The 27,890-nt window shown below is 43.3% G+C and overlaps 2 protein-coding genes across 6 annotated transcripts; one reads left to right on the forward strand and one right to left on the reverse strand.

Moving 5' to 3' along the window:
* The first annotated feature begins 910 nt into the window (after positions 1–910).
* On the forward strand, positions 911–15,590 carry Ac3 (adenylate cyclase 3). Of its 2 annotated transcripts, none has more exons than XM_077414608.1 (9): positions 911–1,684; positions 5,214–5,593; positions 6,383–6,667; positions 6,962–7,257; positions 7,821–8,152; positions 8,453–8,788; positions 10,565–10,870; positions 10,981–11,322; positions 11,785–15,590. In XM_077414608.1, the coding sequence occupies exons 1-9, from the start codon at positions 1,112–1,114 to the stop codon at positions 11,965–11,967; spliced, it is 3,033 nt and encodes a 1,010-aa protein (XP_077270734.1). In that variant the 5' UTR covers positions 911–1,111; the 3' UTR covers positions 11,968–15,590. The 2 variants fall into 2 exon arrangements, with proteins under 2 accessions (XP_077270734.1, XP_077270735.1); XM_077414609.1 differs by having other exon boundaries at positions 7,824–8,152.
* Positions 15,591–15,747: 157 nt separating this feature from the next.
* On the reverse strand, positions 15,748–27,763 carry LOC143901954 (uncharacterized). 4 transcript variants are annotated; one of them, XM_077414612.1, is made up of 5 exons: positions 27,379–27,763; positions 24,878–25,021; positions 21,475–21,690; positions 20,792–21,090; positions 15,748–19,394 (listed from the first exon to the last, which is right to left on the reverse strand). In XM_077414612.1, the coding sequence occupies exons 1-5, from the start codon at positions 27,382–27,384 to the stop codon at positions 19,100–19,102; spliced, it is 960 nt and encodes a 319-aa protein (XP_077270738.1). In that variant the 5' UTR covers positions 27,385–27,763; the 3' UTR covers positions 15,748–19,099. The 4 variants fall into 4 exon arrangements, with proteins under 4 accessions (XP_077270738.1, XP_077270737.1, XP_077270739.1 ...); XM_077414611.1 differs by having other exon boundaries at positions 15,748–19,397; positions 27,379–27,762; XM_077414613.1 differs by lacking the exon at positions 24,878–25,021 and having other exon boundaries at positions 15,748–19,397; positions 21,475–21,693; positions 27,379–27,752.
* Positions 27,764–27,890: the final 127 nt, after the last annotated feature.

The following is a 27,890-nucleotide window of genomic DNA, read 5'->3' on the forward strand; positions in this document are numbered from 1 at the left end:
AAAGAGAGAAGCGATATAGAGTATAGAGCTTATAGTGCCTGAGGGATTCACGCGAGCCAATTGTGCTCGCCTGTCCTAAAATAAGAACTCGGCCACTCCGGGATGAACTCGAGATAGAACCAGGAAGATGAGGCCGCGCGCCGTGCGGGGGGAGGGAGGGGGTGCAGTTAGGTCGGCGGATACATAGGTAGGACCGTAAAGGAGGCGCAGGTAGGGCCTGGCGTCAACTGCTAGGGTTTGTGGTGGTTGATATCGACCCGGGTCGGAGGGTCGTGTAGCAGTCAGGATCGCAAGGCGCACGCCTGGACGTGGACGGGAGCGGTGGCGCGAGAAGGAAAGAGCGGCGCAGGGTGGCGAAGTAGACGGAGATAAATGGACAGAGAGACGCGCGGAGGGTGCTGAGGAGGGTGGAGAAGTATATCAACGTATATACGTACACACGATCGTGGAGGCAGGTCGTGCAGAAGAGGTAGTAGGAACCCGCCGGTAGTAGCAACTCGGCTGGCTAGCGCACCCCACACGCGGGTGCCAGGCGCGCCGTATCCCCGAAAAAGAGAGGCTTGTTACACAGTCCGGCTCGTCTTGGCGGCGCGCATGTGTGCGTGTACGTGTGTGCGTGAGTGGTGCGAGAGTGGTTGCTCGGTCCGAGTGTATACCTGTATCGCGTTATCCTTCGGGTAACAGCTGCGTTAACGGGGCTCGAAGGAATTCTGGCCGCTGAATCGCGTTTCGTCTGGTCGTGTTCCGGTGCGCTCAGCCACCCTGACTGAGTCACGAGCGAGACTACGCTCACCCCGTTCGCCCTCGTCTCTCGGCGAGGTGGTGGAACGCGCAGCGCGAGAGGGATATCGCTCAGGATTTAGGGTGTAAGAACGGGGAGCGTTATCCCGGAAACCACGGGGGCTCCATGTGCATCCACGAGGAGGAGGAGGAGAAGGTAGCCGTGATCGGTCGATCGTCTCCATAGAGGAGGACGCGGCCGGACGCGATGTTGCGGTAGAGTGTGGACGAGAGGAGTAATGTGACGGTGCGTGGCGCGCACTCAGCGGAAGAGGACGAGGACGACGAGGACGACGAGGACGAGGACGACGACGACCGTTAAACCGGCGCCATGTCGCAACGACAGCAGACCCCGACGAACGAGGATTCCTATCTAAGCTGTGGCAGGCCGTCGAACCTGCTGAAGACGAGCTTCAGCAGCGCCCGCCTCGAGAAGCTCTATCGCGCCTCGTCGCTGCAACAGCGTCGCGGCGGCCTCACGTGCTTCCTGATGTCGGCGATCCTGTACGGTCTCTACACGTTGTTGACGCCGGGAATGGAGCTGCCGGCACGTTGCGTCAGCGCCGTATTTGTCGGCCTGAACTCCGCCTTGTTAATCCAGACCGGCTGCATCAAGCTGAGCACGGCGCGGAACTCGGTCTGGTCGGTGGTGCCGTGCATAGTCGGACAGCTGTGGATCGTGCACCTGCCCGCTCAGCTGTTCCTCAAGTCGACCAAGGTCACGCCGGGGGACAGCCTAGCTTGGATGTTGCTGCTGCTCTACCTCCTGTTCGCCACCCTACCGCTCAAGCTGTGCCGCTGCACGTTCCTCGCCCTCGGCAGCGTGCTCGTGTACTTCATCGCCGTCATCGGTCTCTCCAGCACGACGTTGGAGGAGCTTAAGACACAGCCTGTCGATATTCTGGTAGGTAACAGCGTTGTCTCTCGCGTGTCTCGTCGCGGATCAGTCAGATCCACGGATCTTCGAAAGAAAGAGTTGGAATTTGAGGACCGCAGAGAGACAGAATTGGCCGACGAGAGGCGACAGAACTCAAGCACCGCTGAGAGGATTTCTTTAACTCGCGGACGCGTGAAAACACTTGTCGTTTAATCCACGTTAGCTAGCCGAAGCTAGCGTAATCCACCACGTGACCTCTTTCCATTTATAGCGCCCCTCTATAAAGTTATTAAAAATAACTCGAATACTCATATACACTGCATTCTATATTTAATAAGTTAGTCCCTTCGATCGTGCCTAAAAACGGCGATAACAAGCTTAGAACGCGAATATATATATATATGCCGCGGCGTCTACATTGTCGTCAGAAGGGAGACCGGATAGAGACAAAAAGAGAGAAAAAAATCCCCAAGTTTGAATAAAACGTGCCTGTCTCGTTGAAATCATTTCGAAAGTGACGCGAGCACAATTGCGCGCGAGTTAAAAAAAAAAAGAATAAATAGACGGACTAAAATTCCGCGTGCGCGCGCGCGCGTTAATTGCGAGCAAGGGGATGCTTTTCGCGCTTTCCGATACGCGCGATGGACAGAAACGACTGTGTTGTCGGCGCCGCGACTTCGACAAACTAATTCACTGTCAACCGTAGACCGGCGGCGCGTGCACCAACAATCGATCCAAGTTCAACGAGGCGTATCTCCGCCGCTTTTATGAATACGCGACAGACACGGTTGCAAAGAAAAAAAATAATAAATTAAAAATTTCACGTTGTAACTCGCGGGGATTGTTTATTCTCTCGTGAAGAATCAAAAATCGGGTAAAAAGTCGACGTTGAATAGTTCACTCGTAATGATTTTATCTCGTTCAGAATTGTGCTGTTAATTGAGTCGAACACGTACCGCGATAAAATGTCGTTCTGTTAAAACATACGGAGATATCTGCGAAACGTGTGGGCTACGCTGACGACGTATTTAGCAGCACTATTAATTGCAAATCATACTATTTTTTATCGTAACTCTTGACCTTAGATATGCACTGTTAACGTTCAGCGCGACCGACACGAGTTACGCTATACGTTTATCGCACATCGATACGTCGCGCCGAAGATCAAGGATACTACAACTGACTTCTTCTCCATCGCGGTTTTTGTAGGTGTCCGATAATTAGCGATAATTTAACTCATTTGTTTGGAATAGCTTTTTGTGGCAATTATTATACATATAATAAGCATCGTAATAATTATAGTATTTATATATAATTATATTAAAATAATAATCGGAAATTGTGTGTGTGTACATAATTATATAAAGTAATTGTATCGGTGATTATATTCTAATAATTATTACAATAACAATAATTTCAAACAAATAAGTTAAATCATTGAGAATTATCGGGCACTTACAAATACGATGATTAATCGATAAGAGGTCAATTATTGAATTAAAAAACTGGTTGTATATTTGCACATCGGGAATACCTATTGAAACTCTCTATGCCATTGTTAAAGAATTTCTCAACAATTATCGCTATTAACTTACTAGATTCGTTAATCCAACAGGTAATACGGATTTTAACGAAAACGAAAATTGATACATACGCGCGATACGACTCGCTGCGCTTATTACGTGGGCTTGTCTTATCGATCCCGGTACACGATGTAATACCATTGTTAAAGTGATAATAAGTACTTGCGCCGCTATGTATCGTCGGGAAAGTTAAACTCGTATATATATATATACACCTTTGTTGCGAAGCGTGGCATTGAACGCATCGCGCGATAACCGAGCCGTAGTTTGTCGCTCCCGTGTGTCTTGCGTATCTCGCGGTTTCGCAAGTGCACGTGATGCGTCCAGTGAAAAAGATATAGGTATCTCAGGAAGCCGGGAAACTCGCGAAGCGATTGCTTCATCACACTTTCCATCTCTATCTCCCTTTCTCTCTTTTTCACACTGTCTGCAATATTTGCTTTGCAATATTTTCTCTGCCAATCTATTTCATCGCAAAAAATAATGCAATTATTGAATTAAATGAAGCGGCCGCGCTGGAGAGTGTTTCAGACTCGAGAAAACCTTTTATTAAAGCCGTGATCAGACTACGGATTGGGATTGAGATTGGATTGAAATTTGACCAATTAGAGCAAAGTTCACTAAACTTGAAGTTAGTTTTCTTTATTCTGATTGATTAAATTTTAATCCAATCTCAATCCCAATCCGTAGTCTGATCACGGCTTTTATTATTCCGCTGAAATTGTCGTGTGACGCAAGATATCGTATTTAACACTTTTCATTTAGCTGTGATAATCAACTTTTGTTGGAAAAAAGAGAGAGAGAGAGAGAGAGAGAGAGAACTTCTAATATTCAGGGCATGTAAGAGAATGATGAACTGATTACGCGGGTCTGTCGATTGCGTTATGACAGAGCGTTTCAACAGACAATTGGCTTCATCGATCAGTACCTAATAGCGTAGAACGGCTGATGTGGTAAACAGTACAGGTGCATCGGCCGAGGCGTGCAAAACTTTTGGCAGCAAATATCGTGTGAAAGCGAAAGCTGGAAGTGTATAGACACGCGCGTCACGTGGCTCCTGTCGTTAGTAACAGTCGAGTAGAGTTTGGTCAATGGTAGTTTAAAATAGAGAGCGACGAAGATAGAGGCACGTAATGAGAGCAAAATATAGAGTGAAAGAGAGCGAGAGAGAAAGAGAGAGAGAGAAAGAGAGAGAGAGGACAAAGAGAGCGAGAGAACGGCGCTGCGCAACGATGCGAGAGGTTGCCTTTCGATATGCGACGCGCTCGATGCTTTTTCACTGGGATTGGAACTGACTACCGTTCACCAACATGGTGGAATACCATCCGGAAAAGTGACCTCACGATCGAGATATCGACTGGCGTTTGTCGCAGGAAAATACCGTGAAAGATGCAAATATGTTAGCCATTGCGAGACTTTTCTGTTCCATTCTGAAGATAAATGTAGTTGGCTATTTTGTTTAATTTTTTACATAAAATATTGTATTAAAACAGTACAGTTAAATTTGTAGTGTCAAATTATACTTAATTTGAGTCAATTTGAGTTTTAACTATTCCTGTCACTACTGCACCTACTCAATATGTCGTTAATTTAACTAAAGTGTTAATTTAACTAAACCAATGGAGCTAAAATAATACTATTTTGTGTTAAAATAATACATTTTGACACACATGGTTAAAAATATAACAAAATGTTATTTGACTTTAGATTTAAATTTTATCCTTTAATATTTAACAGTATATAAATACTAACATTTCGAAAATATTGCATGCCAAATTACAACTCCTTATAATTCCATTGCCAGATATTGTTTCGCAATTTGTCGTTTAGACGCGACATAAGTAGCCGACGCGCAATTTGTAATCAAGGTCTTAACGAAGGGTCCGTAACAAATTCTCACCAAGTGGCGCGACTAGATTGCTCCCGCGGCGCTAGACGCTCGTAAAATCAGCTTCGTAAAAAATGTCCTGCAGATCCTGACGCTGACGCTCTTCGTCGGCGCCTCTATTTTGGGCGCTTGCGGCTATTGCCTGGCGGAGTTTCAGCAGCGCCGCGCCTTCCTGGAGACCAGGCAGAGCTTGGAGGTCCAGCTGATGATCGAGGAGCAGAGCGCGGAGCAGGAGCGGCTGCTGCTCAGCGTCCTGCCGGAGCACGTCGCGGTCAAGATGCGGCAGGACCTCGGCGCGTCTCTCGACACGCAGTTCAAGAAGATCTACATGTCCAGGCACGAGAACGTGTCGATACTTTACGCCGACATAGTCGGCTTCACCGCGATCTCGTCTACTTACAGCGCCGGCGAGCTGGTCAAGATACTCAACGAGCTCTTCGCGCGATTCGATCAGCTCAGCGAACGGTACATATTTTCACAGTTCTCACTTTAATGATGCATTGGCATTGCTATTAATGAGTCTCTTATGTTAATGCAGAAAAGAATATTTAATACCAATTTTAAGAGCTACATTTTTCTCATTACATTTGCACGTTTTTACTTTCGCTCTATATCGATCTTGCGAGTAAAGTACAGCGCGCACAAGGTGAAAAACGCTGCGGTTTAAGCAGATCAATATTGTAAATTTAAGTCATTTAAGTCATTTAAAGTCGCCAGTGAGTTTGGGATATAGTGGAATATTGAGGAAAGAAATTAAATATTTGTCATCCGCGTAGCAGATTTATTTTTGTCTTCGCCCGACATAATGCATGTTTAGCGAGAGTTCGCGTGCTATCGAATGCTAATCGTAAAACGGCACGGCAAAGTGGTAGAATTCCGTAGCTCGCGCGTTCCATTTCCGCCGGGGATAATGAAAATTGTATGATCGGTTCGACGGCGAAATTGATTCCATCAGTGAGCTTCCCCGTCGATTTTGTCTTCGGCTATTCCGACTCCGTAAATCCTGCCGCAGGGGGAGGTCCTTCGAGGACACGACGGCAATCGATATCGCCGGGGACCAGAATTTTCCATTGCCGCCAAATGCACTTTGCAGTTTATGTGATCATCATCCGTCGTCGCGTAAAATTCTATTTATAGTCAGAATATCTTCTTTTCTTCTTCACCTACCCACACGCACACATATGTCATTAAGAAACGTTTTTCAAACCGATCGAGCGGGCAAAGAAAGTTTGCGACATGGAATCTCATTTACAGATACGAGCAAATGCGCATCAAGATCTTAGGGGACTGTTATTACTGTATAAGTGGTGCACCCCTCGAAAGGCCAGACCACGCGGTCCTCAGCGTGCACATGGGACTGTCCATGGTGGAGGCGATTAAATACGTTCAACAAAAGACGAACAGCCCGGTCGACATGAGGGTGGGCATTCACACGGGTGCGGTACTCGCCGGGGTCCTCGGACAGAGGCAATGGCAGTTCGACGTCTACAGCAAGGACGTCGAGCTGGCGAACAAGATGGAGAGCAGCGGAAGGGCGGGGTAAGAAATGTTCCTTACAAGACCGTTCAGTTGGAGAATGCGATTAGAGAGATGCGTTTATTATAACATTTGGAAATTTTTATCGCAACCGGATTAAAAAAAGATCTTATCCTTCGGTTTAATGTCAAGCGTGCTCCGTTTTATCTTAACTTTTGAATTATTGATATATCGAGAAATATTTCTCGACCGGATGTTAACGTGATCGAGAGCGAAAGGACGATATGACATTCTTATCCGTCGAGAAAGGGCCGCGCGCCTGCACGCTGTAGTGCATAAATAAATAAATGCTTTAAGGAGAGTACACATCTCGAATGCGACGCTGAGCTTCCTAAATGGGGAATTCGAGGTCGAGCCGGCGCACGGGGAGGATCGGGAAGAGGCACTCCAAAAAGCTGGCCTCGTCACTTACTTTATCGTGAGAGCCTTGAAGCCGTTTAAGCCAGCGATAACGAAAAGCCTTGCGTCGCTGGCGGACGCGGAAAACACAACCGCGCAAAGAATAATAGACAGCGCGCAAGACAAGATGGACAATATTCGAGAAGATTCCGAGGAATTTCAGCAACGTCTGAGAAAGAAGCTTGACAGCAGAGGTAAAAAGTGAAAAAAAGTCAGGCATTTTTAGTCGAAGTTGAGGAAACGTTAACATAAAACTCGGCAAACGTGAATTCGAGGGGGATCGGGGGGTGGGAAACGTTGTTTCATTTTAACTCGGTAAGCGACTTAAAAATCCGCGCATGCGTTCGCAAAGTGTTACTCTCATCGGGTGTTGCGAATTATCGACGCGGGCGCTGATTACAATCGACGCTCGAGCGAGCGTGTCGTTGTGTTGATTAACATTCAACTTACGCGACACAAGCGTCGGCGAGATCGCGAAAATAATCTTTTCTTTAGGTATAAAAATTAGGTTTGAAAATTTTTAGAAACATTCGAGGGAGGCCGACAATCCATTTTACGTTTGCAAAATAATCTTTCGTTTCTAAATTCATTAAAGTCAGATTTTTCGGACGTCATTTCGCGAATGAAAGCGACATGTTAGCCTCAGCGGGAATCCGCCCGATAGATAAATGATAAACTCGATGCCAATCGTCGCACATCCGGCTTATTATATAACGACTCAACCTTACGTCTGACGCCAGTCTATGAACATTCGTAGGAGATGGTGGTACCGACCTGAAAGGTCATGCCTCCTGGTTGACCCTACGGTTCAAGGATCCGAACGTGGAGACGGCGTTTCACAGCGTCAAAGAGGCCTTCTCGCCCCTGTCGCTCCTCGGCGGGCCCCTAGTCACCATGTGTGCGGCTCCAGTCTGGAGGCTGCAGCCCTGGGGACCGTTCACGTGGGGTGGCGCGGGAGTGGTCACTCTCTTCGGTGTCGTGCTGGCTGGAGCTACCTGCTTGGGCAGCGCGGTCAGGGCGATGTGGTTCAGAAGCACCCTCGCAGTCCTGATGACGTTCTCCCTCATAATCTTCCTGCTGTTAGACATGGTACGAATTCGGACACCTATGCTGCTTTCAATCTATACTTGCTGCCGCAGCTCGACCGTTCGCACAATTGAATTTTCTCTCTCAATTTGTTATCTTATAGAAATCTCAGATTTATTTTTCTACGAAAATTCAGAGTTATTTCAATAAAAATTTAATAAATGACGCTCATTACAGAATCTTCAACGTTTATCATCGTTGTTTATCTCTTTAGTATTTCAAAGCGTTTAAGTTTTTGATAAAAATGTTTCTCTAGCAGAGAGATATTAGCTCCACGTTATCCTTACTATCCGTTTCGTGTAGACTAACTGCGTGATCATCGACGATATCGAGCCGCCGAAGAACGCCTCGCTAAATAACTGGACCTGGCGATGTCCGTACCCTTCTTATTATTCATACATCGGCGTCCTCGGCCTGGTCGCTATCTCGATGCCGACATACCTCTGTTACCTGACCAAGGCGTGCCTGATGTACTTCCTCGTCGTCGCGCAGTCCTGCATCAATGTCCTGTTCATCTCATCGAGCCTCGACAGGGAGGATGTGGCATCGAACCAAGGAGCCGTGCCCTTTAAGCTGAAATATTCGCTGGCGGCCACCTTGTTCACCATCGCGACCGCACTAGTCATCGTAGCGAGATACGTAAGTGTAAAATATTTCGCTTATTAGAAAGATTTTAGATCGCTACAAGCATCGTCGGCCTCGTCGTCGGCACTTATTCTATCTCATTAGCGACTCGTTAATGTAAAAGAAATTAATATGGAATATTTTAATAAGTAAAATCGACCGATAATCGAAAATATTAATATTGTGTGTGTGTGTGTGTGTGTGTGCGTGCGTGCGTGCGTGCGTGCGTGCGTGCGTGCGTGCGTGCGTGCGTGCGTGCGTGCGTGCGTGCGTGCGTGCGTGCGTGCGTGCGTGCGTGCGTGCGTGCGTGCGTGCGTGCGTGCGTGCGTGCGTGCGTGCGTGAGTGCGTGCGTGCGTGCGTGCGTGTGTGCGTGCGTGCGTGCGTGCGTGCGCGCGTGCGTGCGTGTGTGCGTGCGTGAGTGCGTGAGTGCGTGCGTACGTGCGTGCGTGTGTGTGTGTGTGCGTGCGTGCGTGCGTGTGTGTGTGATTTATGCATGATATTAAATAAATAAATAATAATATTTTTAATTATCAGACGAAATTTTAATAATTTATATAAATTTTATATATTTCTGTATGCTTTTGAACCATTGATTACTATTCGATCTAAAAACGTAATTTTATTCAAAAGCTAAATATATATAATACATTGTTAAATTGATATTTAATTTAATATTATTGTGACGCTAATAAATATTTTATAAACCTACAAAGAATTTATATCAAGAAATATCACCCCAGCCAAGGTTCGAATCTGGATTTCCCTATACTATTCGGAGCATCTATACCAATAATAAATTGAATAAATAGCGAAGAAACTTGCGCATGCTGGAATATTTCGACATTAACGGCGGTCGATTGCTGCAAGCTATAACGGAGACATACATCGGCCGCGGCTTTACGTGCCGATCGATCTACGGTGCGTTGCTGCAGCACGCGAGAATGGAACGACTCGCGAAAATGATGCCTTTCTTCAAGGTCGGCATGTCGATAAAAGAACAATCAATTCTCACGGGTCTATAAAACTGCGCCGACGATTGCCTCGACGATCCATTCCGTGTCGCGTTAAATCAGATATCAAGAGCGGTATGCGGTATTGCGAACGCTTTGAAAATGCAATCCCACGTTATTTGTACAAATTGATCATGTCAATGCACGTTACGTTTTTTATAAATTATATACTTTATTCTCAACGTTCCAACATTAAATTATTTCTGTTAAATTATTACTGAAATCATATCCCACTTCGCGTATATCGGAAAAGTATATATATGAAGCCATAACGCGGTGTTGTAGTTTTCCCGAAATAATCCGACAATTATTTGGGTATTTGGGCGCGAAATGGAAACATAATCCATTTGCGGACGGCGATGATGATGGCAATCGAGAAATTGGACCTCGGGTAGTTCGCGATTTTTGAGTGGGCTTTTCACGGCGCGTTGAATGACACTCTATCCGCCTAGCACGATCCTCTATTTGCTATCGAAAGCGTCGAGTGAGAGAATGGCGAAAGCAATTTCACAGAATTTTCGTCCTAACGAGGCATTTTCCTTGACGGAAACATAATTTGCGTGCGAGTTCCATGGAACGCGAGGGAATTCCGAGTAAAGGCGCTTTTAGTTTTGCTATAAGCTGTAAGCTAATTAGCTATTTTGTAATATCAAATTAATGTAAAAATGTACAACAGAACAATCAGAGATTTAATCGCGATCAAAATTTCAATCTTTCCAGTCGTTTAATAGTTTAATTTAACGGCAATCTTGTTAACGACCATACGATTATTGTGTGCAGGCCGAAAAGGCGCGAAGGATGCTGTACCTGCGAGGGCGAGAGGTGATCGCGCAGAGGGAACGGGCAGCGGATATGAAGCGACGAAACGGTGCTCTAATATACAACATCCTGCCGCCTCACGTGGCCGCTTATTTCCTGTCGCGCGAGAGGCACCACGACGATCTTTACAGTCAGAGCTACGCCGAGGTGGGCGTGCTGTTCGCCAGTATGCCGAACTTCGCGGACTTCTACAGCGAGGAGAGCATCAATAATCAAGGCCTCGAGTGCCTCAGGTTCCTGAACGAAGTCATCTCCGACTTCGACGCCGTAAGTTTCTCGCCCCGTTCATCTCAATACCGCAAAGTTTTCTCGTTTACAGTGATTACAGCTTTCCTTTATACTCCCCTGACTTACAATTCACTCTATCCTGCCCTTAGATCCTCGATCAGAAGAAATTCAAGAGCATCATCAAGATCAAAACGATAGGATCGACCTATATGGCCGCTTCGGGAATATCCGAGGTGCAAACGGTGCAGTCGGAGGACGGCCCCCGGTGGGGCCATCTCGTCACTCTCGTGGAGTTCGCGCTGGAGCTTAAGAAGGCCCTGTCAAGCATCAACGAGCAGAGCTTTAATCACTTCGTTTTGAAAATGGGCATCAATCATGGACCGGTGACTGCCGGTGTCATCGGCGCGCGGAAGCCTCACTACGACATTTGGGGCAACACCGTCAACGTCGCGTCGAGGATGGAGAGCACGGGGAAAGTCGGCTGCATTCAGGTATCGATCAGTAAAGATGCATTAGCAGTCGTTTCTAAATTCTTTGCTTGATAAACACAATTTTTCAACTAGATTTTCACTAAAATCAAACTGTCAAATAATCTTTTAATCCTAGCTCGCCACACTCCGGTCCAGTGAATTTCTGAACATTTTTCGGTTTTGTAGTTTTCATATAATAGCATATAATTTTCTAGTTTTCTTATAATAAGTTCTGTTCAACATTTCATTCAAATCATTTTCTTGACCTGATTATCATAAACATCTTATTCAGAGTCTGTATTTCCAATTTCTACAGAGTACAGGCTTAAAAATATTAATTAGAATTATTAGAATGAAAATAACAATGCGACAAAGTCGAGCGGTCTGACGGATCAAAGTGTGGCGAACTAAGGACTCGAAAATAAGTGTGGTTAGCTAGGATTAAATAAAAAAAAAAAAATAAATAATAATAATAATTTTCAGGTCACGGACGAGACGCGGAAGATACTGGAGCCGTTCGGTTTCGGCTTCGAGCAACGAGGTCTCGTCTTCGTTAAGGGGAAGGGGCAGCTCTTAACGCACTATCTCGTCTCCAAGGACGGCGTCTTTCTCGATCTCGACAGCGATCTGCCCGTCGAACCTACCCACCCGATAATCTATCAGTAATGTACTCGAAGGCTCTAAACTCGAACGAGAAACAAAATCTTTCACCGAGGGTATCAAGCCGGTTGTTCAGAAAGAACCCGTGACGATTTTTCTCGGCAGGTATCGGGCTGGATGTTCTCCAACGTCCGACCTGATAGTTTCCGGGAGCTGGTGAATCCACGAATCGTAAATTAGACGACGTCTCCCTGTTCACCAAACGAATTTTTTTTCAAGGACGTTCGACAAGCTAAGTGCGTATTGTCGTAGAGAACTCTCTAAATGTTAGCATCCTCGTGTCCTTAAAGAGAGAAAATGGCATGCGGAAAGAAGGACGGGGAGGATCGGAAAAAGGGCTCGTGATCGACGCCAGGAGATCGTTCGCGACTGTCCGCGAGTGTCATCGTACGTCGCCATATCATCATTCATCATCATTGATAAACGTAAAGGAAGAAAAGTTTGCACACGGCTGCCGTCGATTATTCATTGTCACACGTTCGCACGCGCACACGCACGCACGCACGCACGCACGCATCCATGCACACACAGGATCACGCGTGCGCGCGTGTCTTACGAACGGCGGGGGTGCGTTGAACTCGTACAGGGTAATATTCGAAACAAAACAAGTAATAGGTTTAGAAAAAAACGCAGCAGGTTTGAAAAGCGCGAATGAAACGATATTTTGATGTCGCCGTGTAAATAGCAATAGATACGTAGGGGTGAACACAGGTGTAATATCGTTAACAGAGATATGTAATATAGTAAGCAGATGGAACGCCGTCTCGAGGATCTGGATAACGTAGAGGTAATTTACTTCGTGTGTGGTAAATCTCATATTTTAGGGCTAAACTTCTTTCTCCAAGTCGCACTGATCGGACACGGTTGCTGACGCGGAAGCTGCACGAGAAACAATTCGCGAATCCTAATATCGTTATTCATAGGCCGGTATTCATAGTCAGATCTTATATTTAAGATCGTCTTAAGTCTGGTCAAAGGTAGTCTTAAGACTCCATCCAACCAATGAAATGGCCGTATTAACATCTTACGACATTACTTAAGACAATCTAGAAATAAGATCCGACTATGAATACCGGCCCCAGACAGCACAATGTCTAAAATCGGGACATAAGACGTCTTACGTCCAGATTTTGGGACATTGTGCTGTCTGGGTAGTATCGGTATCCCATATTAGTGTCCTTCTCGATAATTGCAATAACCCAAAGAATTCTCATCTACAGCTCTTCGTCAGTTTCCGTGTCTGATCTACACACAACTCGAATTCGATCTGCGACATTTCGATCGCCGACATACGAGGATATAAAGAGAATCTTGAGAGAGGTGTTGGCAGAAAAGCGCGAAGTTTTCCGTTCTCACGTCACCACTTTTGGTTATCAATGACGCTTTTCGTAACATGGCATAATTTTATTACCGTTTATTCAATTGCAAATCAACGATTTAGCGCGGGCGACGTCTTTTTAGGAGTCTTAGAGAACTGTATTCTCCCGGATACACGTCACCTGATGTAGAGAGCGCACACGAGATATACGTATATATCGGAGACAGTATATATATTATATATAACGGCGGTACTCGACAAAATGAAAATATAAGAACATTAGGGAACTATAAATGTGTGCAAATATAAAAAAAAAAAAAACGCAACAAGGAAAACGAACGTCGCCGATTACGGTAATAATTTATTTTTCTACAGTCGCCGAGAGTTTATCACAGACCAAGATGACTCGAATACGTGCGTAACGCACACGAGGAACCTTATATGAAATTTTCTACTGACTCTTTCGTTACGTACGACGGCATAAATCTCAGCACAAAAAGAACGTGTTCAAGAGTGTAACTTTGTATGTGCTTACTCGCTCTTGACGAGATTCACGTGACAGTTCGAGTAAAAATTGCAACGCAATTCGCGACGGCGTTGAATGTAACGAGAGGGTTGCGGGAAAAAGAGCATCGAGAGAGAATGAGAGAGTGGGTATGAGAGATTGAATGGGAGTGCAAAAAAATACAAGTAGGTATCGGCCTAAATGTGAGAGAAGCTAACAATAAGCAAAAAGGTTAAAAATGGATCTCCTCATTCGGAGAGAGAAAGAGAGAGAGAGAGAGAGAGAGAGAGAGAGAGAGAGAGAGAGAGAGAGAGAGAGAGAGAGAAGCGATATACTTCCACGATCGTTCCACGAATCGCGTACTTCCATTTCCGGCCGACTTCTCGCCCGCACAATCATGCATGCGCGCAGTAATAAAATACGCGAAATTCGACGTGTACACGCGCAGAGACGCATCGATCGGCACGTTTAAATGTACACACGCGTACGTATAGATCGGAGAGTTATCTTGTAAGATAGCAATAAATGAACTCTCCTTCGCGTACATATACGCTATATATTTTCATGAGTCGATATAGGAAATATGGATGGATTGACGTGTGACGTAAACTATCTATGAAAAGTTGATTAATTAAGAGAAATTAATAGAAACTCATTTTGTAAAATTTTGAATTCTTAATCCTCGAGATTGGGGAATTTTGTAAAAAAAAAAAAATATATATCTTTTACCCCCCTCCTTCGTTTTCTTCGTTAGAAGAGATATAAAGGGCTGTCGTTGCATGGAGAATAAAAAGTAATAGAAGAGTATCTAAAACATTTTTAATCTCCGACATCGAAGATCCTAGAAGAGATTCTACCTCGCAGATTGAATTTCTATTAATTCCTTTTGATTCATTGATTTTTTTTCCGCAGCTGATGTAGGACGCGCAAAATGATCCGCGTGTAATCGTGTACTATAGTCATGTAAGGAGAATATATCACTGTTGATATGTTAGCATTTTAAATGTGACGGAGCAAATTTGGAGCAAGCGAGAAAATAAACTTGTAAAACTTTCGACTTTCTAGCGCGGCAGGCGCAGCTGCACGCGAAAAATCCGAGGGTGACATGTATAAAAACTACGCGAGAAACCCCACTCCTGCGTCGGCGAGATAATAAATGGCGTCTTTGCCTACGAGAAAATATGGTATTATCTTTTTTTTTCCAAACGGATGCTTGTGATGCACTTTCGAGATTTATTCATCGCGAGAAATCCAAGAGATCATTATTATTTATTTTTTTGAACTGTATTCATCCGGGATCCTCTTGGTTGCTGGTGCTTAAGACAGGTTTCGAGATGCCATGGATACAGTTTATCTTAGAGAAGGTAAAACGACTAACAAAATCCTGTAATGAAATTAAGCTACCATAAAAATATAAGACGAGCTTTTTAAACATCCAAGGATTGGCCTAATAAGCACCGGTTTCAAAAGTCGCAAGCAATTTATCACGAATTCAAGAAATAAAGTAACAATCACGAATATTATTTCACGAATATTATATATATATGTATGCATATGAATAAGTTTGAAAACTTCTATCGGCAAATTTGGAACAAAACTTTGTCTCATCCTCTTCAGTTTAATTTTCTCGCAGTTGGTTCGCAAAATCAAGTCTATCTCTTAAGTGTCTAGGATTATACCAATCAGAGACGACAGGAGTAGCAAATGTTAGTATTAAAAACGACGTTAAATATCTTTGTAAATAAATTTCGAACTAGAACTCTGTGAGTTTTGTGAAAGAGAAGTAAAATGAAGCTAATGAAAGAGCACGATTTAGTTGAAGCTCCATGGTCCTGAAGCCTAAAACGAATCCCTTTAATTTCTATTTGTTCGTAATTAAAAAATTGTTAATATCACGCCATGTTTAAGAGATTGAATTACAGAAGAACACAAAGGTCAAATTAAAGCGGCTGCCGTCGGTTAGTAATTTTGTAGCCCTTTTATTTTTTTCCTCTTTTGTTTCGCTGGAAGAAAGGAAAGTAATTTACCGCAAAATGGGACGATCGAAAGGAGGTAGTTACAACGTTTACAAGCAGTATACATTTAGCGTAGACGCGGTTAGACTCGGAAAACGTTTCGGTGAGTACGATCACGGATACATATTGGCACGATTAAATTCAACGCGCAACACTTTTATATCGAATCGACCTATTTTTCGCGACTGACATTGTGGCCGATACTGGACAGGATGTTGAATGGATCTCTAAACAGAACAGTAAGTATTATAATTATATAAATACGGAAACGTATACCGCCGATTGAAAATCTGCGAATGCTATTTACGCGAAGCTCGAGCTGAACGTTCGTTCCACAATTAATTTGCACACTTCACGTCCCTGATTTAATCTTATTATCAAAAATTTATTCTTTAATTTTAATTCGTAATTACAGTCTTCATCTAGACATACAAAGAAGATAAACTTCATAAGATTAAAATATTTCAATTTCCCCGTTTATTATCGCTGCATGAATCGATGGCATCGTCACAATGAAAAAACCACAGAATAATTTAGGTCAGCTTTTTCCAGCTGTCTTTTTCACGTTCCCGCTCTTCTTCTTCTGTATTTTTTTTTCTCGATAGATATGATGATCTATACGCTTGTTTTTCACGTAAATACCGAATGTGGAACTGAAAGAAACTGCTCTATTTATTTTCTCTTCAAATAGCATTTAAAAATGTGACATTTTAGCATTCTCACGTATTGTGTCGCAAAAAACCTTGAAACCGCAAAATAAAAAGGTACAAAAATAGTGGAGAATAGAAATCAAAATGTCAGAGTTGATATAAATTCTAGAGCGAGAGATTTCTTCGATTTCTTTATTAGCAGAAATTTAGGACAGTATACGTCTCGTAGAGTTGGGAAGTGGAATGTGACGTGATGACCTTTTTACCGATTCTGGTTTTGTTGCGATAAGCACGAAAACGTCATCGCGAGATTCATTTTGAGTGTGTCGTCGCGTATCACACAAGTGAAGTAAAGAAAGAAATTTTGTTCCTTACATATATTGTAAGTGCAACACATTAGCGTTACATATATGTATACATCGTACAATGCGATAGTTAAAAAAAGTAGAGAGCGGTAGTTCCGCTATATCGTGACGCGTCTTGCGTATATAACTTTTAGAAATTTCGTTGCTTCGTACAGAGCACAACATCAAAGTAAAGAAGATATTCCTTCGTTACGCGCGCGCGCGCGCGCGACCATAAATATATACAATATATATAATTATGTATGTATATATGTATTTATATATTTAATTATATATAAAACAAACGCGCGACTCTCTCTAGGCTGTACGAAACGAGTTCAAAGATGCCCGTTTGAGCTTTCATAAGCTTGAAACGGAATCGAAATCGATTTTAGGATCTAGCAAAAATAAATGTACCCTTTAGAAAATTCTTTAATGAGATAGTGTATATAACAAGCAAGTCGAGTTTATTTTTGCTATACTGACGTAACGATCGATATGAGATTTTATAAAAATACGCGATATCCTTAACGCGTTGATCGCAAGTATCACGACTGCGGCTGGTGGCATGAGAAACTATTCAGTGTCTCATCGGATTTCGATTCGATTTCAAGCCTCGACCGTATTTGCGACCAAGCATAGACGATAAGCTGACCTCAGATTAATTTTGCATCGTCGGAAGCTCTGCTTAGTTTATCGCGGTACGTTGGTCGTTTCCGGCCCGAAAGCCGGAATTTCCACCGAGTCGTGTTTTAACATTATAAATTTAATTTGCCGGGAATGAGCGCTTCCCGGCCGATTGTCATAGAATAGAAGTCGTGTAAAGCACTTGGACAGTCGTTTAGCGGTTCCCCCAAAAATTCGCGAGATAACGCGTTTGCATGTGCGGCGTCCGTGTGAGATGGCGACTCTGCTCGCGGACAAGGCAACGTAGATTGGCCAAGGGATTTCGGTATTGAGTTAAATAATTAACTAAACGGCTAAAAGAGTTCTAGAATGGTCAAAAGATCGTTTTGTGTCCCTTACTTTCGCGCATCTCAACCGAGACTTTTCTTTCAGATTACATATGGATCCCCGTCCGGGGCGAATATTGAAAAAAAAAAAAAACGCGCTGAAAATTATCTAGGAAAGATTCTGTCGTCTTATTGTTAGTAAAAATTCGGAGATATAATTCCAAAAATACGGCGATCATTTAATTCGCGGTCGTTTGATCTTTATCTCGCGCGAGAATTGCGATTAAAACCGCGCGATTGAATTTTCAAGCGTTCGCTCAATTGCATGAAGCGTATCCTACTCGAGTGTTACCGAGCAGAATAGACAGTTCAACGGATGGCTCGATCGACCCACAATCGTTCTCTCCTCGTCGTCACAGCTGCAATCCGGCTTATATTGACCGAGGATCGCCCCAGTTACCCGTCTATCATCACGGTGCAGTAAAATTTGCCGAAGAACATTTTAATGGATTTCCCGCACTTCAAGTACTGTGGAAAGCGACGTCGAAATGTTTTCTTCGATGACGATACCACAGATCAAAACACAAGTTTATATTCATTACCGAGATACTTAGGATCGAGTGCATTCGTCGATGTGAAAATTCCCGTCAATATAAATTCACGCGCGGAACTATTTTTCAGGAAATAAACCAGCTAGACTCGCAGCAAATATGCATTCTGTAAGCCTTCTCAGACCACGCGACTTTCCCATTTTACATGTTCTCTCCACATCGAAATTCTTTCTCGATTCCAGACCTAATACTATTTATGCATATTCGCAGTATGTGATAACTATATGTATATATATCGCGTATTTCTTGTCGATTCAACGGATCGAATAACTTGTCGATAACGTTATTGTATGCCCTTCATTATCAATTTTGCGTTTATTCTCATGGCAGCGTCATCTTCGCTGAAACTTTACGTTAAATATCTAAATACACATATCGTTACGCGACAAAGACAATAAGACATATCGTATAAAATTGTTCTACAATCTGTCTGATCGCATCTAGAATAAGTCGCGTATCAACAGTCGCCACCGTCTCTTCATTCATTTCTCATTCATACGTTATATTTCGTCATTAAATGACCAATGAACACTCGTTGTCAGTCAAAACGTCATCCTAAGACGTGGACTGTGTCACGCAGTGTCACGTGTCTCTTCCGTCGCTTCACAATACTTTCTCTCGCGCGGGGCGAGTTGAGATCCAGACCCTTTCTCAGGCCTCATCAGACGTTATCGCTGAAGGCACCCAAACGATTGCTATCCTGCGCCGATTCAGGATACCGGCCGGGTGCCAGCAGCCAGCCTCACGTCTTGGCGAACTTGTAGACCACACCGAACACCAGCACGCTCACCAGCATCAACACCATCGCGGTCACCACTTTGGCGAAGGCGTTCAGCCCGCTCTCCGTGGGCTGCTGCGATCTCCCGCTCGGCACGCTCTGTTTCGCGGCGAGACCGCGCGCCAGGGCGGGAAAGGCCAGGCTCTGGGTGAAGGTCAACTTGTGGAGAGACTCCGATAGGGAATACGGGCCCACGGAGCCGCGGGCCGCGGCCCTCAACAGGGCGTATTCCAAATCCAGAGCATCGAACATGCTGTATCTGCTGAAGAAAGAAATATAGAAATATCGTGATTATTTTACCCTACGCGCTATAATTTATATTTCTTACAGTCGTTTTTATTATATTTAATTACTATACACTATATTTTCGGCTACTTTATATAAGCTAGCGTATTCTTAAAAAGCATCGAACTTTCTTTTCTTCTTAGAAATTTTGTTGTTATTTTAAACGCGTTACTAATATAATTGCTATAATTAACTTCAATATTTGCTCTAATTATTTATTTTATATATATCTAGAAATATATATATATATCTAGAACATATATATAGAATATATATATCATATAAGCTATCATACTTTTCTGGCAATTTTTTTTTCAAAATCTCCCTCGCGACTTTAACGAAAAGTCTGGCACGAGTACGACAATTCCGGCGCGAGCTTTTAGAATTGAAATAAAAGCGCAGATGAAGGTGTGACGAAGGAGAGCATAAAAGCCGGGCCTTTATCAAGACGATCCAATGTCTTGACCTCGCACGAGGTTCGGCGTGCTCGCACACGAGATTGTAGGATTGCGACAAGCAAAAAGAGAGCGAAATTGGGGCGCGGTTGATCTCAAGACGGGAGAGGGGAAAAAAAAGCGATTTTCTCGAGGTCCTCGTCGTAGAAAGAACCACTTGACGTTTGCGACGGGGACTCATACAAGTGCGAACAATTCTACGCGCACGTGTGCAATCGTAACGCTAATAGTACGTCATTGACGTATACCTTCCGTACATTTGCATCGTGTCAAGGTCGTTCCTTGACACGAGTCAAAACCAAGTCCGTCATCGAACGCGTGTATCCTAACAAAAGATTATTTCTACCGTTTGGACCTCTGGGACCTTGCTCGCAACGCGCATACGCGGCCAAGGATAAGGTCGGAAAATAGATATTCGCGTTGCCGATACTTTTACGAGTATAAAGAACCGTAGAAGATAATATTTCTTACAATAATACTTGTCGAACTTGTCGTGTGCAACTGCTTCGAAATTCTGTCCACGATGACAGTCTCCGCTGCGTCAGTATTACTAACTTTGCTCATTCATTGTGATTACAACGTAGGGGAAGTTACCACCCTTTGTTTATCGCACACGATTTAACAGATGGTCAAAATTTTATATGTTTGCTATAATTTTTCTAATTATTTTATGCGCATTATCAAAAAGAATAAAAGTATATTATAAATTTAAATGAAAGAATAGAGAAAGATATAAAGAAACAAGATCGTATTTGATAAAGATCAATGGTCGAAACGTCGTGAGATTATACAAATAAATAACTTTTGCCAGTTAGCGTCGAACATAATTTATTTCTTGAAACAAGATCGGTTCATCGGCCAAAGATGTCGGACGGAGCGCGAGCCAAATGCGTGAACGAGCATCAAATCAATTAACCTGCTACTGCGTCTCCTGTCCTGCGAGTGCATCGACACGATCGCTGAACTCGGCATCGATCGCAGGCTGCCGGTGGTCGAACTGGAGGGACTCGGCGGCGCGCGCCGGTCCTCGTGGTCCTCGTCTATCGACGTCCTATCCGGCGACGGCGGACACTTCGCCCCCGCGTTATGGTGGTTGTGATGAAGATAATGCAGCTGCAGTCGCGCGTGATCCGGATGCAGCAGGCTGGCGCGACGCGATTGCTGCGGCGTCATCGCCGGGCTGTTGCAGGTGACACCGCACGGCGACGGCGATGCCTTTAACGCATTTCACAAAAGTTATATATATAATTTTTTTCCACACGATATATGTTGTGACAAATCGCGAATCGACAATTCTCGCGCGCGAGAGGATCTTAATAAAAACATGGTTAACTCTTTACGCGGAAAGGACAGTTGACCATCATGTTTTTATTAAGATTTGCTCTAATTATCATTCTAATTATATACCTAAACATTTTCGTGTTAGAACGTTCGATGCCCGGTAGAAATTTAATTTACGGCGCGTGCAAGAGTGTCTCGAGAATATTTATGTTTGTTCGATTCACTCAAGCACACTCGAAGAGTATTGACCTATTGGCTTTATTGACGTACATGTGGGGATTTGATGAGAAAATATACAGTATCGCGTAAAACTCGCACCTGGATGGATTCGATGCCGCTGTCGTTGACACTTTCCTGCACATCTGGGAATATAAAAGCTGAAGCCTGTCCATCGGCATCGGCTCTGGGCGAGTCGCTGGGCCATACCTGAAGAAGGGGTAGTCCCCCGCGCGTCTCGTTGCAGACTTCGGCGATGACAACGTTGCTCGACGATACCCCGGCATTGAGGCACAAACCCAGCTCTCTCAGTGGTTTCTGCTAAACGACTTACAATTAGCAGTTTTATTTATATGATTTTTGTCATAAATTCTGTATATCTTTTTGCGGAACAAAATTGATTTATTTTGTGTGTTCTTCGCACACACAGAGATTAATTTGTCGAAGTAAAATGTGCTTTGAAAATACCAATTAGAATACAAACGAGATTTACTTATAAGTTTTGTTGTTTGCGGCATGCACTCAGAACTGTATTGACTTTGAAATATTACGTAGGCTCGTATCGTGCGAGAACACCTTGCGACTTTTAGTTACCCGATGGCTCTCGATAATAAATATCGCCGCTGGGGAAACTTGGTAATGCCGTCGTGGCACGAGACAAACATTTTCTCGAGATTTTCTGCGTTCGCGCCTTATAAAAGGCCGATCCTTCACGGCTGGATATTAGCATGTGAAATATTGAAAAGAAATATTTTTAGCCACGGTCGCGACGGTCGCGTTTCAAGAGCAGATTAATCGATCCGATACTCGCAGTTATTTCGCGCTGCCGCGAGCTTTACTTCCATCCTAATGACGTTTAAAAAGAGTATAACAAAAGTAACGGAGAGAATCTCGCGTAGAATTTTCTGTTAAGATAGAAGAATATCTCGAAGCTCCTGACACACGATTGAAACATCAAATCTTTTATCTTGTTGCATAAATAAAGCACAGATTTCACAGATTTCGCAGATTGCTATTGCAAAATAGTGAAAAATTGAAACTTCCGTGCGATTATACGCTATTCTCGGCGTATTTGTCACGAAATATCATGCACGTGCCCCCTCACTTATCGTTCATTCGTAATCTCACAAAATATCTTCGACGTCATATCGGTGATATAATTATATTAATTTTCGTGGAATATGACTATAATTACAGTTAAGAGTCCGATAAATTCCCCGAAAGATACTGTCATTCTTTATAAAATTAGTATCATAATTAATGGGTCACGTAAATTGTTAAATAGTAAATAGTTGTTAAAAATTATTAAGAATATTATCAAGAGATGCGTCCCACAAGTATATATTTTTCAAGTTTATTTAAATTACGTATACATTTTTTGTAAATCCGTTCATGAGCGAGACGTTATAGCGTATCCGTTAGAAGAAGGAAAACTTTGCTAGAAATAAACACTTGTTGTTTTTAAATAAGTCGATGTTATTGAAAGATGCAGATATAGGAGAATATAGATTTTTCTGATAATATTCTGCGATCTTTGAAATATTAAACTATTAGAGTACAACAGACTTTCTATCTTGCTGAAATTGGATGCTTTTATCTGCAAATATATTTTATTAATGTAATTCTTTTATAAATACAACCTTTTATTAATACAATCTGGGCACGTTTGCGGAACTTTTCGAAGTGGATTCCAAACGGAATTGTACCTACAGCTATTTCCTAGATTTTCTATTGTGTTTCCTAAGGAAAATGGAATAATTCCGACCGGAATTCATTCCGAAAACGTTCCATAATACGTGCCCCGGATTAATCTTGGCTCTCGAATGACGTCATTGTGCGCACGTGGAAAAAATAAATTCCTATATGTTAAAAATGGTCCATCTATTTTCAAGTTACTGAATAATGTCGGTCGATATTCGCCATCGTTTAATTTTATGTATGTATTCTATGTATATATTCTATGGTATTGGGTTATGAATCAGGATTGAAGAAGCGGCGTTATCGTTTACACCGCCGTCATGATTTACCAAAATGAAGTGTAAAGCGCAATCTGAACCGTCATCTTTTCATAACTTCTCAATGAATTATTATTTCTACCCTCGCTCGTGCCTCACCTTCGGCCTTTTCGCGCCGGGGCTTATTCGTCGCAAGGGCTCTCTATCCGTCGATCGAACGATCTTGATTTTTATTAAACCCTGCCGACGACGTGTTGTGCGGACAACACGATGGATAATAATAAATAAACGGTTTAAAGTTCAAAATGTCTCGCACGTCTCGCTGACCGAGAATCGCATTCACGCAGCAGGATGGCGCGCGTCCACCGAGACTGGCCGCAAACTGGGGAATAAACGGCTCGCTGGTTTCCGGTGCGCGGCGAGCTTGCAAAGGTCGCCCCGGTGTACAAAAAAGCGTCGAGAGAAAAAGGCGACGGGCCGCAGAAGCAATGCGAAATGGATCGATGAAGCGCGAGCAAGAGGAAGTGCGGTTGCTGAAAAAAAAAAAAAAAAAAAAAAACGCGTATAGCTAGTCCCGAAATCTGGAATCTGTTTTGCCCTCTTTCGAGAGAATTAGAATAAAGAGAGAGAGAGAGAGAGAGAGAGAGAGAGAGAGAGAGAGAGAGAGAGAGAGAGAGAGAGAGAGAGAGATCTCTTTCTAATTCTGAATCGTTTTCTGCAGAATATTTTCACAACAATAAAGAATAATAATATTTCGAATATTTTTCGCTATTCTATAAAAAGAGGGCTAATTCGGGACCCCTCGGGAAATAGAGTCAAGGGCTGGCCACGGAAGAGTGCGAAACAGATCGATAATGTGCGAGCGGGAAGTGTGTCGGGCGATATGACGAGAGTCGTATCCGAAATACACAATATATCTGTTAACAAATCGAAACGAAACACGAAACTCGCAGTTATACCGCTTCGTCGATAGGCGAGAAAAAGGAAAACAGTCGCCGATGAAACGAAAATGTTGAAAACCTGTCGCCCGAGATGTCTCCGCACAATTTCTCCCCTCAATTCCTCTATTCCATTGCCGTTTCTTAATGTTCGCGCTAAGCAAAACCCATCAAACATTTCTTTTATTGCTGCGCGGAATGATTCTGAGTCACGCTAAAAGTCGTAGGGGGGAAACGCATGGTGTTCAAATCGATAATGCAAAGTCTCTCTTTTTAAAGTGCGAACTCGTTTCCGCTGTGATAAAAAGTCAACTCGTCGCAGATGCGAATTCTTTTCCGTAATAGATCATTGTTATTGAGCAATAAAAAGACTTGACTAATTCGGGGGAAAAAAATCACTGTTTTATCAGAATTTTTGTCGCATCTCACTCGACGCATCTGACATTCAAGATCTCCCGCTCGAATCAGACCGCGCGAGAAAAGCGGCGCAAAATATCGAACGTTACTTTGCATATTCGAACGCAATTTGCGTGCCAGATGTGTGTAAATGTTTTTCTTCTTCCTTTTTTTTGCGAGACTACTTCCGCCAAATGGAAGCTGCGAGATGCGTACTTGGCGGCACTCCAAATTGACCAGTGGAAAACCCCGCGAAAGAGCGCGTGGAAGATTGCGATGGGGTAGCTGCGAGAGTATCTTAGAGCTCTTCCTTTCATCTCCGAATTTGATTAATTCAGAATCAACTAGGAGTCGAGAGGTCTGCAATCGAGAGAATATAGACTCACAAAAATGATCAAATGTACTGTACACATCAGTTACATATCAGACCGATTTGAAAAAAAGCAATAAGTAAAAACGACTTTTTACCATCAACATATAAACCAACAAATATTTATCGTCTTATTACGGATATCTTTGTTCTTTTTTCAAAAACAATTCGTAACAATGGTGCAATTTGATTAGTTTTGTGAGTGTATGTCGCGAATCCCTTTGGAATAACCGCAACGTTGAGAGGTCGCGAATTTTAAACAATTCTTGCAAACAGAAGTTACGAAACTTCAAGAGTCGCTCTCAAGTCAAACAACCTAGCGCAAAAAGTTGAAAGTATATTGTTCCGTACCGAGAAACTCCGCCGTAATGCAAATCTCGTAATGCATTTTCCCGAATCCATTTAATCTAACAGCCATGAAATGTGGCAATCAACATGTCGTATGCACCACGCTAGCCCCGGCACGATCGGAAACTTTTGCCCTCCATTAATTTATCTTGCAGATTGACACGTTTTTGGAGCCCTCCGTTGAAAGGTATCTTGCGCGTCGCGTGTATGTCAGTTTTCGTGGGCAGGTTTAATTAATACGAGATCACACACTTTGCGTTGCTTATAGGCCCAGTTTCACAAGTGTCGGTTAACTTTTAACCTTAGATTAACTCACTCTTCGTCTCTTTCTAAGGGGGACGTTAGATTAACTCACTCTTCGTCTCTTTCTAAGGGAGACGTTAGAAGGAGACAAAGAGTGAGTTAATCTAAGATTAAAAGTTAACCGACACTCGTGAAACTGGGCCTTATTCGATCGAACGTTCTACGTGAAGGAACTGATGAAATTTTAACGTAACATACTCCTTTGTGATTCTTTCTGAGGTTCTGAAGAAAGCTAATCGATAGCTAAAAGATAGCTAATCGATTGGAAACTCGAAAGGGTGGCCGTTAATAGTACCATCAGGACGGAGTATACTGATTCACATAATATAACTGCATAAAGAGACACGCTTGTGTTCGTGACCATGACTGTAAGATCTCGTCTTCCTGTCTGGCCTTGGCACGCGTCGGCGGTCGATGAGGGCAAGAAAAAAGGCACGGAGATCGTTTTCCTGGCACGATGCCTGTCTCGACTAAATGAAAAGTTTCCTTGCTCGGAACCATTATACTTTCCGACACTTTTCCGTGCATATTTATTGCGTATGAAAATGTTTTCAAACAATAGACTCACGGTCTCGCAATCTCGCGAATTTCAGACAGATTGATCCTGTCCAGCAAGCCATTTAACTCTATCACAATGGATTTGTATCTTACTATAGATATTTAAATTATCAGAAAGAATAAATATAATTAGAATAATATTATTTACTAGAAGAGTAATATTATTTTAACTTAAGAATTTAATTTCGCGATGTATTTTTATAATTTTATACGGCCTGTTGATTATGATTTAAAAAAATAGGAGAACAAGAGAACTCGACAAAAGAGCTATGAAGTAAAACAAAGTAGAAAGGTATGGCAAAGAAAGTTTCTCACATGGAAATATAAAGCCGTTTGCCGTGTGTGTAAAAGTTACATCAACCTTTTAAATTTCTTTAGTTGCTTAGTGCCGCCCATAAACTGAATTCAACAAGTTTTCATAGCAGCCATCCCGGTGTAATTTAATTCAACATCACAAAATGTATTCCAGAAACGTACCGAAAGCGATAAAAGTAAAGAAATGAAATGCAAAGTAAATTCATTTTGCGAAACGCACATTTGTTACATTTGAGCGAGAAAAATATACTATGTAAAAAAGTATTTTCAATTTATTTCACATAGACGCTCGATTTGTTTTAGCAACAACTGTTATTAAATTGGTTTGTCCCCCACGATACCGAATGTTTGCGTTGCAACAGCAACGGTTTACCGATCGCTCAGGACGTTCTCCCCGACCCACCTGTATGCTTCTTGCATAGTTGACTTTCGATGAGGGACGCGATGGATTTTCAAGCAACAAGCAATCGACGCTTTTATTTTAAACGACACTGATTGTAAAAGCAGTTTGTGCACCGACCGTGTCCCGTAAAATTTTATGTAATAACTTCACGAAATAATAATTTCAGCAAAAATATCGATCACACAAAAAATCAGATCACTTCCCTCAGTCACGCTTAACAAGCGGCTTGATTGACGGAGAAAACCGAGGATCTCGTCTACATTTATATTCCACCTTCAGAAATCATTTTCCATAAGTCATGATCATTTCAAAATGAAATCGAGAGGGGATCAACGGACGCGAGAGAGTTTATGGTATCCACTTCGAGTTTAGAGGAAGGGGCGCGCGTCGCGTCGGCGGTCATCGACAGCAGGCTCCTACCTGCATGCTCCTGATCGCATGCCAGAAGATTCCGGCACGATCCTCCGAGGCGTCCGTTTATGTGGTCCAGGTTTACGAACGGGTGCCCTCTCGCACGCTCGGTCTCCTCGAGGTTCGAACTGTGACTGGATACTGGATCCGGCCGCGCGCGCGGCAGGACCGTGCGGTGTGCTTCGCCGCGCGCGCGGGGATTGCCAGTGGTGGTCCGGCAGTCACGGGTACGGGAAGGGGTAAAAAGCCAGGCGGCAGAGGAAGAGCGGACTAGGGGGTTGTTTTCACTGTGTGCCGCTCGGGGGGTTGAGAGTGGACCGACGCTTATCGGGCGCTCGCGAACCGCATCGGCAGGTGGAAAGATCGGACGTATAGCTTGAATTTTAGCCCGAATTGAATTTTTCAGGAGGAGCCTTCTTTTACGCGGGGGAGGGGGGGGGAGAAAAAAAAACACAGGAAGCCCATCGTACATTCTACTTGGTGATTATTTTATTTCGCTGAATGTGTAACTCGCGTTGTGT

The sequence above is a fragment of the Temnothorax americanus genome, unplaced genomic scaffold (genome assembly GCF_048541705.1).
Source record: "Temnothorax americanus isolate GAGA-0224 unplaced genomic scaffold, ASM4854170v1 Scaffold37, whole genome shotgun sequence".
Classification (NCBI taxonomy): domain Eukaryota; kingdom Metazoa; phylum Arthropoda; class Insecta; order Hymenoptera; family Formicidae; genus Temnothorax; species Temnothorax americanus.

Excerpts from the sequence above, each read along its gene's own strand:
- Ac3 (XM_077414608.1), top strand. The coding sequence starts at position 1,112 with ATGTCGCAACGACAGCAGACCCCGACGAACGAGGATTCCTATCTAAGC. Across the intron at positions 5,594-6,382 it reads TTCGATCAGCTCAGCGAACG|ATACGAGCAAATGCGCATCA; the intron begins GTACATATTTTC and ends TCTCATTTACAG. Across the intron at positions 11,323-11,784 it reads GGAAAGTCGGCTGCATTCAG|GTCACGGACGAGACGCGGAA; the intron begins GTATCGATCAGT and ends AATAATTTTCAG.
- LOC143901954 (XM_077414611.1), bottom strand. Across the intron at positions 21,091-21,474 it reads GCGGCATCGAATCCATCCAG|GCATCGCCGTCGCCGTGCGG; the intron begins GTGCGAGTTTTA and ends AATGCGTTAAAG. Across the intron at positions 19,398-20,791 it reads GACAGGAGACGCAGTAGCAG|CAGATACAGCATGTTCGATG; the intron begins GTTAATTGATTT and ends TTCTTTCTTCAG.